The sequence below is a fragment of the Corylus avellana genome, chromosome 11 (assembly GCF_965113065.1).
Source record: "Corylus avellana chromosome 11, dhCorAvel1.hap1.2, whole genome shotgun sequence".
NCBI classification, from domain to species: domain Eukaryota; kingdom Viridiplantae; phylum Streptophyta; class Magnoliopsida; order Fagales; family Betulaceae; genus Corylus; species Corylus avellana.
The window spans coordinates 18805560-18819331 of record NC_142500.1 but is presented as its reverse complement, the minus strand read 5'-3'; the positions used below and the strand labels follow the sequence as shown (position 1 = coordinate 18819331).

General features: G+C 35.4%; 2 protein-coding genes across 2 annotated transcripts; one reads left to right on the top strand and one right to left on the bottom strand.

Annotated features, from left to right (window-relative positions):
- Positions 1-1631: 1631 nt before the first annotated feature.
- LOC132166120 (bifunctional TH2 protein, mitochondrial) lies at positions 1632-6024 on the bottom strand. The gene is made up of 6 exons (XM_059576885.2): positions 5598-6024; positions 5364-5472; positions 4014-4304; positions 3423-3882; positions 3019-3285; positions 1632-2387 (listed from the first exon to the last, which is right to left on the bottom strand). The coding sequence occupies exons 1-6, from the start codon at positions 5768-5770 to the stop codon at positions 1951-1953; spliced, it is 1737 nt and encodes a 578-aa protein (XP_059432868.2). The 5' UTR covers positions 5771-6024; the 3' UTR covers positions 1632-1950.
- Positions 6025-11579: 5555 nt separating this feature from the next.
- Positions 11580-13407, top strand: PSB28 (photosystem II reaction center PSB28 protein). Its single transcript, XM_059576971.2, has 2 exons — positions 11580-11720; positions 12677-13407. The coding sequence occupies exons 1-2, from the start codon at positions 11648-11650 to the stop codon at positions 13153-13155; spliced, it is 552 nt and encodes a 183-aa protein (XP_059432954.1). The 5' UTR covers positions 11580-11647; the 3' UTR covers positions 13156-13407.
- The last annotated feature ends 365 nt before the right edge of the window (positions 13408-13772 follow it).

Sequence of the window (13772 nt, the reverse complement as noted above, 5' to 3'; positions counted from 1 at the left end):
ATATATATATATATATATATATTATTTTTTTATTGTTTAAATATTATTTTAATTATATTTTATAATATTATAACACTATGCATGCCGGTATTATATAAATCACTACGAGCTTGAAGGAATATAAATTTTGACCTTTTAATTTGAGGGCATGTAAGAGAGAAAAATGGGGGTGTGCAAAAATCAAAAGCAGAATAAAAAAAGACAGAGAAAGGGAGCAGCAAAGAGAGGAGGAAATGGGAGAAAGTGATGCCCCATTATCAATCATGGTCTGAGCCCACCAACTGCCATTTCCTCTTCCATGCCATTTTCACATGCACACCATGTGGACTATGGAGCTGCTGGATTTAAAAAAAAAAATTAAAAAAAAACAGAGTGAAAATGGGTGCATTTTTTTAATATTACCTGTTAAGAACATATGGAGAGGCAGCCATGTGAAACAGCAGCTTCCTCGGGAAGTACCTCCTTCCCTATGATTGGATTTGGAGGGGGGTTGAAGGCCTACGTGCGTCCACATGGCTTTATGCCAAGCCCCACTCTTTCCATAGTTGTGAAGAGTTGGAGACGAGGATGGTGAAAATGGGATCATTTTGGTGGTGATTGCACATGTGCCACGTGCATGTACCTGGGACCCACGTTAAAAAGACAAATCTGATCATGGATCAAAGAATACTTCTTTTTATTTTATTTTTTAATTTTTTGTTGGGTGTTAAGGATTGGTGGGCTTATGGCCCGATGGAGTCGATCATTTTCTGGGCTCATTCTTAAGAAATGTTGGGCCAGAGAGTCTATAGTTTAGAATTATGAAAAATCAACTCCATCAACCCGATTTAATTTGTGTAATGTTTCCCTCCCTCCAAACCACATTAGGTTGCAATATCCCTCATAAAAATAGTATTTTGGTCATTTTTCTTGCATAAAGGGGACATTGCAACCCCGATAATAATTTAGGGAAGACATTGCACAAACTGAAAGTTCAAAGAAATATTGCAAATTGCTTGATAGTTTTTCTTCAAAATGTAACTTTTCCTTTGAGTCCCAACTAGAGTTTCCATTTTTCGTTGAAGACCTTATCATTGCCATTGAGTAGTCATAGGACAACCAGATATATTAAAATGACATATGTCCTTAAAGAGTATATGATTCTCACTTGTAGTTTTTAAAATTGCTAAGATAAATATCAATTTAATAGACTGAGTTGAAGAAATTTTTTTCCTAAAGAAAAATGTCATATTCATTCTGCTAATTTACCATGTCTTTTGAGTCCTACTGAAATTGAATCTTTTTTTTGTTTTCTGAGGGGGAAAATATCTCCAGTAGGTTAAAATGAAGGATCAATCTCAAGCCTTAAGACTGGCTATTGCAAGATTGGAATGCATTTGTAACAATGTCTAATTGCCATAAACTCATAGAAAGTGACCACAAAAAAAGACTAATAAAAGGGTGAATTCTCCTCCTATCTCATGAGCCAGGGACCTCAGAGATTGGAAGCTTAATTCTATTTGCCAATCTTTGAGGCCTCTAGGCAGTTGAATCTGCTGGCTCATTTGTCGCAGCAGATCATAACATCTATCAGTATAAAAAAAGCTAATCAGACAAACAAGTTGCTACTGAAATCTTTATCATGATGAACAGTTTGAAACTTCGAAAGTCACATACAACAATGAAGGTGAATACAGGAGATGAATGAACAAAAAAAGAGAGATTCTTATGAGTAATCTGACTCTATTTTATACCTATAATTTTTTTTTTTTTTTTTTTTTTTTTTTTTTTTTACTCTAGGAAAGCTTCTGTATATTTCTGGGTGGTAGCCCCTGAAGAAAAAAAGACTTAAGGGCCGACCTGTGGTCCTTGGATAAAAGTAGCCACCATTTCTACTCTATGTATGTCCTACGGTGTAATGAATTCACTTGGGGATTTTTCTAACAATAACAAGACACGAAAGAGAGGTTTTTATCTCAGCCCAACTTGCTCTATGTCTGAGCCCAAAAGGAATGCGTGTATCTCAGCCCAACTTGAGACTGTATAAAGAATGCCAGATAGCCCTTTCCAAATACAGGAGCCATCTTCAACCAATTCTCTCTGTTTCTTCACCAAACCAGAGAACAATGGGACAAAAGAAACGCCAAAGTGTTCCCCAAGTCTCCTTAGGCTTGAACTTGAGCCAATTACAATGCCCACATCTGCTTGAAGCAGGCAAAGGAAGTCCCCCACATCGCCACCGATGTAAACTGTCAAGCGCTTCCCTTCGCTGTTGGAATCATTTAGAATGCCACTGTAGGCTTGAAGCTTATCCAGGGGAGACTCAATTTTCATAGCAATGTCACCTGTAGAGACAGATTCTTCAAAACTAAGCTCGTTTGAATGGACATTTAGCTCATCTAGATCTCCTGTTCAATGAAATAGAACGAAACTTAAATCATTCTAAGCCAACACGTAAGAAGAAGAGAGACAAGAAAAAAAAAAAAAAAAGAACCTAAAAAAAAAGAAAAGAGAGTATGAATATGAATATGTAGCAACAACTAATGAATATGAATATGTGCATCAAACCAGGTCATAGGCTTCATGATTATTATTGTTGTTCCATCATCATCATCACCATTCCTACTCTAATTATCAAGGTCGATAAATGTTTTCATTTTATCAATTTCATGAATAAAATTTTTATCTTGAACTTGTCAATCAGCACATTATTGATCAAGAAAGCATCATTCACTATTCAAGAACTCCCAAAGCACCTTTCTGTAAGGGTCGAATAGCTCATGTAGTGTGTAAGGGCAGTGATCCTATGAGGATAATGAAGAAGATATCAGGTGTCATCTTAGCTCAGAAGAGCATATCCAGATAAAAAACTATACATCAAGCTAAATATTGCCAGCAATAACCCTCATGTACAAATGAATCAAGGACATTAATAAATATTTTCTTTTGGGGTTCTTTTGACATTATGTTTCTTTGCATGTGTCATGCATAGAAATATCTCTACACAGTAAAATCTACATGTATGTTTGAAAATTATACCTGATGAAAAGGCTGACCTAATGAGATCACCGCACCAACAGTATGAGAGAACATGAACTTCAGTCTTCAGAGTATCATTATTCACAACCTTCTGAAAGAACTCTCTACAACCTTCTTGAAGAATGAGACTCTGGCCAGCCCGCTTTAGATCGTCTAGATTTAAACCTTTAAGTACTCCTGAGTTAATCACTCTTGTATTTGCTCTTTTCTCAAAATCTGCAACTTGTTCAAGGGCTTTATGCAGACCTTCATAATCAAAATTTTCCGCTAGAAATACATACAACAGTATAGTCATTATTCACCAAATATCTCGATTGATAACTTTCAAAATGTTTCAGCATATTACACTCAAAGTATAAGGCATAAATAAATCGAGAAGTAATCCTACAAATCAGTTATCAAACCTTTTGTGCCATCCATCATGCTTTCTATGCATTGTTCATACTCTTCAGTATACTGGGTGGAAAGAGCACCCCATGTGCTCCTCAAGTCAGCTGATGACATTCGAACAAGTTGGGTTTCAGATTCATCAGAATCAGCCTTTGGTGGTGGTGTTATAATTGCAATCTCTGCTACTATAGCCTTTGGTGGTGCTGTTATAATTGCAATCTCTGCTAATACAGCAGCGGAATCAAAAGCAGTGCATGTTAAGTCAAAGTCACAAAATATGTTAAGACGATGTTCTGCAGGGTCATGCACACGAGCCAAAGGGACTATGGTCTGCTGACTAATTGGTTGAGTAGCGAAAAAATCTACTTCAAGTTTAAGAGCTTGATGATAAAGCTTTTCTATGACTTCAAGCTCTTCGCCTGTCAAAGAAATGCTAAGTTTATCCAGCATGTCTTCAATTTGCAAAGCAAATGCCTGAATTCAGAAAGAAGATTACTAAGTACTAATGACAAATATTTCAGCGACAACTTCAACAACATATTTTTTTTTTCTGATTGGCCAAAGGTTTGAACGAAAAGGTAAATGCAGCTGATAATAAGACGGACCTCAAAAGTTTGAGAAGAATAACTTTCAATCCATTTCTTGTAAATGTGACTGCTATCATCTGGATGTATAAGAGCCTGGATCTCCCTACTTATAAAGGAATAGAGCCTCATACAAGGTGCCATAGCACCAAGAGTATAAGAAGCAACTTTTGTCATCTCAAAAGGAGTTGCAATTTTACCAGGAACTGTTTCTCCTTCGACTCTTCCTGAGGCTGCAGCCAATAAGAACTCTATGTATTTTACTCTTGCATTGTCGAAAATGCTCTCATCTGGGAGTTCAAAGCCCCATTCCTGCATGGTAATCTTGTAAATATTATACTGAAGCTGATAGCCAAAACTATAGGCAGAAAGGAAGCATGTACGAATGAAGTTCAGCATTTCTCAACCCTAGTGGTAAGTAAGCCCATGCGAGATAGACTGGTTATGGTTCCCACAGACATTGGCTAATCAACATAAAACTAATCACAGTAATTCCATCACCATGGTCAATGAAATCTAGGACAATGGGTTCATAATAACTACAAACGGACAATGTGGCAGAGACCAATGCCAAAATAACACTTCCATCCATTGAGTAGTTGACACAATGTATGGCTAGAAATACATATACTCCTATGACATTACTGGCACTGATTCTCTTCATTAATCAGAATATGATGGCAATGACAATAATAATCATGATCAAATCTATCATTTTATTGCTTACATTTCACAGTCTTAAAAGATAACATTGCTTATATGTCACAACACCATATCTAAGAAGCACACATATGATCGAATATAGAAATCTTGCCGAATGTTAAACATAAGCCAATTGATGGTTCATTAAACCCCTGGGAGTGAGAATGCAGAAGAGTAACAAACTAAGCATCAAGATTCAAGAAAGAAACATGAACAACGAAAACAAAATCGTCAGAAATGTGTAACAACGAGCCGAATTCCAAGATTTGGGTAGTTAAAGAAGTATCAGGAGGATCTAGAAATCTCCGATTGCTTTCCTAATCCTCCATTTTCTTTTCTCTGATCAAGTGCCCAAAAAAAAAAAAAAAAAATTCAGTATTGTATTAAAAAAAGAAAAGGTTTCAGTCTTGGAACTTTAGTTTCGTTCTTTCGGTTCAGTTTTCTCGGGAGCCAAACAGGGCCTACTTAAAAAGATTCTGTCACAATTGGATAACAGACAAACCGAATTCAAATCACGAAAATAAACACAAAAATCATAAATTTACTTTTTAAAAAATAAAGAAACAAAGAAAAAAAAAAGCAGAAAATTAGTGAATTTAACTTTAAAAGATTAAAAAATAAAAGAAAAAGAAAAAGAAAATTAAGAATTAGAAAGATAGTAAAGCTTACTCGGACGAGAGTATCGTGCGCCTTAAGCCTGTGCACCACGCGTTTCCTCAAGTCGCGTATTGCGCTCTTGTCATCATCATCGTCTGCGCAGTCCTCCGCCATTTGGTACCTACAATCCAAGAATCCTCAGATTCCGATTTCACCACACGTCCATACATGTATGTATGATGTATGGATATATGCATAATATGTATATATGTATGCATGTTATCTATGATCGATCAAGGGGCTTACGCCTGAGCAAAGGCCTTGAGGAAATAGACGTCCTGAGAGACGCAACGGCAAAAGGACTGAGAGTGGAGGTGGCCGGAGGCCAGACACACGAAGAAGGGCGTGTAGAGGACGAAAACGGAGTCATTTCGGAACTTGATCCAGAGCCGCCTCGCCGTTCCTTCTTCCTCCACCATCGCGATCCCCCTCCACGACGTCGTTTCGCCGGCCGATCTTCCGAAAATTCCAAAATCCTCCAAGAAATCGCCAAGAAGCGAGAATAGACTCGTTAACTAACAAACACAACACAGGATCTCACAGAGAGAGAGACGGAGAGAGAGAAAAGGAGAGAGGGAAAGAGTTTGGTGGATTGGATTGTGGTTCACGTTTGGGTTTTATAAGAGTCCAAATTTGCGGGAAAAATGAGACTCTCGGGCCGGCGGTCAACCAATGGGACTGACCGCGGTGGAAGAAGAAGACGAGTGTTAAAGGGAAGGGTATATTGGGGATATGGGAGTTTTTTCAGGGGTACGATACGTGTGACCGTATGTCATGTAGGAGGCTCCACTGGGACTGCTGACTCGGATAAAGTGCGCATCCGCGGTGCCCGATGTCAACGATGGCCATTACGTGGTCCCCCATGCATTGCTGGGCGTAGAAAGGGTATGACTACGAAACATTTTATTATTTTTTATTACTTCAATATTTGGATTAATTAGTTTTCTAATACTTGCTGTTTAAAGGAAAATTAAACATAAAAGGATTTAGCCCTAATATATTTATCATAATTTATAAAATAATAAATACTAATACAAGAAAATTCCAAATATTGTTGTTACATTTTCCATATTCCAACCAAGGATATCTTTGAAATTATTATTTTTATTTACTTAAATCATGCTATTTATCAAACTTTAATATTTTGATAGATACAGATTTTATATCAAGGTTAAAGGGTGTAAAGAAAGAATAAATTAGAATCTTTTAGGGGTATTAAGATTAAGTATTATTTAGGATTAAGGTCTAAGATTTCTGATAAGCTTTACATGTTAAAGACATTTTCTGCTGAGTAATTTTAGAAATGATTTTTGTGTCTATCATGTGTCACTCTAAGAGCGCTTTTAAGGATGGTTCTATTATAGTCTCATTGCTCGGCACACAATATATAAGCTAACAATTTTTTACATGACTCATAAACCCAACACATAATTAATGAAATAAGTCGAATTTTGATTGACTTACATAACCTTCTATCATTGCCTCAACACAAGACAAACTTGATACGCAAACACAAATTATCACCCGTAACCCACTAACCGTAACTGCTTAGGCGGTTACTAACCGCCTATGCAGTTAACTGGCGGTTAGCAGTTAATAACCCGAATAACCATTAACCGCTTTTTAAATAAAATTTTAAAAAGTTATTTTTTTTTAAAAAAAAAAAAAAACGACGTCGTTTTTATGGTAATATGATAATACCCTACTACATACGAGATCATTTATATATATATATATATATATATATATATATAAACACAAAAACCTCATTTAATGTATTTTAATATATAATATAATATACATAAAAGTGGTTAGTGGTTAGCGGTTAACGGTTTTTTTAAAACCTAAAATTGCTAACTGCAACTGCCTAAGCGGTTAGCATTTTTTCATAATCCCCTTTAAAAGTAGTTAGCCATTAATACAATTTATACAATTAGCGATTAGCAATTAACGAGCGATTATTATTGCCGGCCTTTTCGCTCCTAAAAATCGTCATCAATGAGTCAGCTTCACTTGAGTTCATGGCTGCTGAAGCAATCTTGACCGTCCTAATAAAGTTATCAAAACGTACTTCTTTCGGTTAATTTCTAGAGTCTAGACCATACAGAATGGTCCACTGTTAGCCCTGAATTGAATCTTTTTTGAACTTTTCCATGGCCGTATGTATTACAAGCTCATCGTCGGCTTCTAGAGTCAAACTTCATTCAACTGCTTCCAGATTACACGTGGTAAAAGAAGGTTTTGGTGCCACTTGACTCAATCATGGAAGCGCAAGAAGTTGCGAGTCTGTTGATGATAAAGCTCTGTACCAATTTCACTCTTTTTTTTTTGTTTGTTTGTTTTAAGATTTGCTTTCCGCAGCAATTGACAGGTGTGGTTTGGATTTCGATTTTTTTTAGCCGTTTTTTAAGGGTTTGTTTACACAAAACTTTTAAGAGTAACGACCTTAGATTTTCGATTTATCTTTTGTTTTTTCTCTGGTTCTTTTATGGGAGTAAATCACTGACCGATGAATTATCAGACATATGGAAGAGAAAGGAATTGCGTTCGTTGTGATCGACCGAACAACAGCTAGAGACGTGATCTGTCAGACTATGCTGCAGATCTGTAAATTAATTTGGACAATGACATTCAAAGAGTTAACAAAACATAAATAAAATTTGGATGAAAGAAATTTTTCATTATATTTATAATATCTCTTGATAGCGAAAAGGATCCGCCTTTGTAAAATGTACTTTTTTGTATTCATATAAAAAAATGTCCTCTTTTGTAATATTGTGTATACTATATATATCTATGTGTATATATATATTATATAGCCTGAAGAGACCGGTTGAGTCAGCAAGTTGTCGTACTCCTCATATGTTGGTGTCGTTTTAAGTTTTTAAATTTATCTCATATAAATCGGTTAGAATGGTTGAGTCAGCAAGTTGTCGTGCTCCCCATATTGTTTGTGTCGTTTTAAATTTTTAAATTTTCAAATTTATGTCATATACATGGGTTAATTAGGATCTAGTCAAGTGTTTAGGATTTATCTTTGTATGTAAGCAAGCACGGGGATTCTTGTCGTAAAAGAATAAGCACTTTGTGGACGTAAGCATTTTGTCGAACCACGTAAATCTGTATTTTGACTATCTTTTGATCTCTCTCTTTTTCGATTTCATATTATTCATCATTGTTGTGTTCGGTAACAACAATCTATTTAGAATTAATTACTCCTCATTTTACACTAAATGAATACTCTTAATTTCAAATGAAATGAAGAGAATCCTATTCCAAAGAAGACGGGACAGAAGAATTGCAGCAATCATGTGAAAGAGGGCTCCTTGCTCACTGCATACGCAAGTTGTTTGGACTAGAGCCCCCAATTCGAGCAAGGAATCTCTGCCCAAACAGAAAAGAGCCCCAGCAAACCCCACTCTCCATCACATTTTCTGCCCAATTAGCTTGTGACTGACATTATGTCAACAGCAGTATAATTCATGTGTTCTTTATGGTAATAATTTATGTCAAGAATATATATATGGAGCTACTCTTCTCATAAAAAAATGCCCCATCTACTGGGGTGTAAACAGTACACTCTACACATAAGATGAGATGGAACTTTCAAAAGTTAGCAAGCTTTGAAATTGGAAGCTGCCAACTGAAGTTGATGGTCCATTTATCTCACATTGTTAATCAAATGGTTAACATAAATTAAACCCTGAAAACAGTTCTCTCTCTCACGTGTAGAATAAAACTCTTCTTCAACAAGTAAGGCTTAATACGTTTCCTCTCTTCCTTTCGGTACATCAACCAATAACCTCTACACCATGCAGCCTTTATCTTTACAAATCCGAGACGGTCCTGACCGTTTCTCTAGGTTTTCTAGTCCCAACCTTTTCTCAGGGTTCTCTGGTTCCGACCGCGTCTTCAAATTCTCACGTATGGGTTTAAACTCTTATTGAACAAATAAGGTTCAACACGGAATATATTTAACTAAAATTGAGATAAATTATTGAGTCAGAATTCACATTCAAAATCACTGTTATGTTAAAAATAACTAGTTGTCTCAAAAGTTATGTTCAAGAGAAATGAATGAAAGGTTATGATTATGTTAAGTCTGTAATCAATGACAAGATGTCTTGGTGGGGCGGGCGGTTAAGCTATGGCTTGGCTGGTCTTGAGGGTGCACCTACGGTTTCCGTCATCTAGGTCCCTCCTGAGCAGTCCCCCACGAGTTGGTGCTACTATGGTCATGCTCAGGTAGAATAGCCACAATTGGTCTCCCCCTCCAACCTTTTTTTTAATTAGAAAAAAAGAAAAAAAAGAAGAAAGACAATAGCCATTGATTAGTATGACTAGCAAAGGATCTTTTCTTGATGGTATGATAAAAAGGATTTGTTACTTTGGAAGTATAAGTAAAATTACCAACATAACCCTTAGCCCACCTTCCTTGCAGTATCTGATGCCGGCTGAGCTAACTTTTCCAATAGCAGTTATAATGTAGAGAATGCTTAATTAGTAAAATAAGAAGAATTGATTTTAAAGGAAAAAAATATATAAATTATAATATATATAAAAATATGTCTTATTTAAAGTTATCTCCTTATTATGCCTCAAAATTCACCGGTCTTCTTAATTACTTAATAATTAGCTAGTTGATTAGCCGAGCGGTGATTTAAAAATGCCGAATCTTGTCTCAATTGTCATTTGTTCATAATCTAGTAAGTGGACTTTTGTTAAGTATACAAAAGAGTGAGTAAAGTTGATGTCACCCACTTGGATATCTATGCTATGAACAAGGGATTTACGGTTGTAATTAAAAGATAAATATAGAGATGCCTCACCTTAATTACTTTCTTAAACAATGTTTATGTCACCATCAATAATTGCTTTGAATAATATCATCATCAATGAGTGTAAAAAGAAGAAAAGTGAAAAGTGAAAAAGGAAAAGAAAAGAAAGAATAAAATAATGAATGAGCAATTGGGGTTAGGAGGAAGGATCACATCATCCCATGTATTAGATTAGACTAATCATGTTTCTCAAACATAGTGCTAGGATTTCTTCATTAGTGCATAACATCATTGCCCTTAAGCTAAAGTACAAATTTAATAGAATAGGTAAAAATAAAAAAATAAAATACAAGGGACAAATAAAGTTGGGCCATCGACTAGGCCTTTTTGTTGGTGCCCAAATCTTTATACCATTGAAGCAATGATTTTTGGAAAATGCTATGTGTTCTCCTAACTGTAATGTGACTTTTAAAATTATAATTCAATTTGAAATTATCATTATTGATTTTTAATTTATTGGTAATTTTAAAAGCCACATCACAGTTGAGAGAACACAATAAAAACACTAGAAGAATACCTAGCATTTTCTATGATTTTTTAGGTTGATTTACCTAATCCGAATCAAGGTAAATAAAATAAAATATATAGTATTAAATTAGTGACCGTTTGGTTTAACGGTTTTAAAATGTGCGGTTTAGAAAAATAAAGATTTCAAAATTCCGCTAATAAAAACATAATTATGTATTTGATAAAATCATGGTTCAAATTAAATTTAAAAATCGCAGTTCAATATTTAAAATTGTGCTTGCGCTTTTTGAATGTGTGAAAATTTTACATTTTCAAACTGTCATTGTTTTCAAATACACTCTCAAATGAGACATTTTTTTAACGATTTTGTTTAAAAATGTGTTTTTGGCCTAGAAAATGGAGGTGCCAAACACAATCTTAATCATTATTTTTAATTAAATAATTTAAATCTTATTATTTGATATATTAATTTTGATAAATATTAAGATGATAAAATTTAAAATCGTGCAGGCTTTATTTTATTTAAAAAAAAAAACACACCACATTGCCTGCTTTTTGAACGTGTCAAAAATCTACATTTTCAAATCTTCCTTGTATTCAGTCTCAAACAAAATATTTTCTACAATTTTATTTAAAAATGCGCTTTTGACTTACGAAATTGTGGGGGCTAAAGACAATCTTAATCATTATTTTTAATTAAATAATTTAAATCTTATATATATATATATATATAATTTGAGGCAACACATAGTAATGTGCCACGTGTCCAGTTATAGTGGTTTGACTGACTATGCATGGCGCGTACCCGAAATAAGCTCAGTGCCTTTCTCTCTCCGACCAATCCATTTTGCAAAGCTCAGAATGTATCCAAGCGAATGGCTGTCGTTTTTACACACCACACTGCCTACAATCCACAGTTCCACACCAACTCTCTTCCTTTATAACCCTCTCTCTCTCTCTCTCTCTCTCTCTCTCTCTCTCACTCAGACAATGGCAACCCTGCAATCTCTTGCAATGGCATCTCCAGTCTCACACCATTTGCAGCAGCCACGCTCTTCCTCAGGTACTTCCCTTCAAGAAAGATTATATTTTTTTTGACATTATCTTCTTCTGGTATGTATAGATGGAAAATTAAGTGATCCTCACTTTTGGGTTTTTAAGATTGATGCTGCATTTTATGTTGCTTCTCTGCTAAATTTGGCATGGTTTGAACTCTTTTAATGCAATTTTTTTTCCACTTTTTGGGGGGATGGAGGGAGCCAGAGGTGAAGGAACATGTATAGGTGAAATGGGTTTGTCGGTTTTGCTTGAAATTGTTCAAGAATTTGATGGTGTCTTAGTGGATGAGAATGTAGTATGAGAAACTAATGGTTTATCAGATATGGGTTCCTTATGATTTAAACTCAATAAATATCTAACAAATTATAATGTTGTAGTACGGAAATTCATCCACTTTTCTATCATAGAAAGAACAACATCAGTTTACTCCAAAATTACTGGTGAAACATCAAAATATTCACTTCTGTTGGAAGATTTGGCACTAAACAGGCCTGCAAGGAGGAGGTTGCTCGTCTCACACACATATTTTGTCTTCTAAAGAGTTTTGGTGGCGTGTATTTAGGTGTCTATGTAAATGTACTATGGTAATGAATTTAACAAAGAAATAATTATCACACGTGTAGAAGAAAGGTTCTGTCTCAGGGGAAAAACTACACAATCTGAGGAAGCAACAGAAGACATAAAAAATATTGAAGGGGATATGGAACTCTTTGTCTTATAAGATCCCTCCAATTTTAGGACTCTTTTATAGAACCTTTTCAATATATGAACCTTTTCAGCCTTTAAAACGAGGAGCATCTTTTACACCCATATTCCATGTTGGAGGTTTTTGTAATATATCTATGTCAATGAGTGTGTTTCAAGTGGGAGATTTGGACATGTCATTATAGCACTAGAAGATATGAAATAGTAGAAATTGGCAATCCTTCCAGGTTAAACTCAATAACTTAATGTTTGTAGGCCTAGTATCTTGGGCTGTTCATCAAAGTGCACAGTCCTCATTCAATGGCCGATCTCTTCACCTGCCTCGCCTTCACCTGCCGCGTCTGAGGCTAACTACGCTAAGACGGAACTCCCGTGGGCCCGTTACAATGATGGTCAAACCGAAGATTCAGTTCATCCAAGGAACTGATGAACAGACGGTTCCAGATGTGAGGCTAACCAAGTCAAAAGATGGCACAAATGGTATGGCTATCTTCAGGTTTGAACAACCCTCGGTTTTCGATTCGTCCGGTGAAGTTGGTGATATCACTGGCTTTTACATGATTGATGAGGAAGGGGTTCTTCAGTCAGTTGATGTGAATGCCAAATTTGTCAACGGAAAGCCTGCAGGAATTGAAGCCAAGTATATAATGCGGACTCCGCGAGAGTGGGACAGATTCATGAGATTCATGGAGAGATACTCGGATGAGAATGGCTTGCAGTTCATCAAAAAATGAGGCAACTTGTATCCTTTTCTCTTGTCGTAATCTTCACTTTCATCTGTCATGATGTTGATTTTTGTAAATTATCAAGTGAAGCTTGGGAGGACTTGGTTCATGTGGATATTCAAATACTGCATGCTCCTTATTTAACAAATTGCACTGTCTGGGAGATGTTTAATTCATTTTTTGTTTCTTACACGACTTAAGAGATAGTTCTTATTTCAAATTAATTAATGTGTTATTGCCTTTTATGTCAATGACATGGTTTTTGTCAATCTCTTTTAGCTTGTTAAATTTCTGCGGATTAAGCTACTTGATCAAGAGCGTTTATGGTCAACTCATCTTCTTCTTTCCAATTGCAGCCCTGATGCTCAATATATCAGCTTATATATGTATCTGTCTCATTTTTCTTTAAACTTTGTGTGTGTGTGGAATTTTATAGATTGTTCTGCTGAATGGAGAATAAAGATGATAGGAATATGTGGATTTAATTTTGCAGATTTATGCACATTCATTCAGCCTATTTGCTTCATTAGAAAGGGGATCCATAAAGAGACATTTAAAGTGAAAACATTAAAGTTCCAAACAGATTTTCAGAAAACAAGAAGTTCATATAATTAATTCATCTGTCT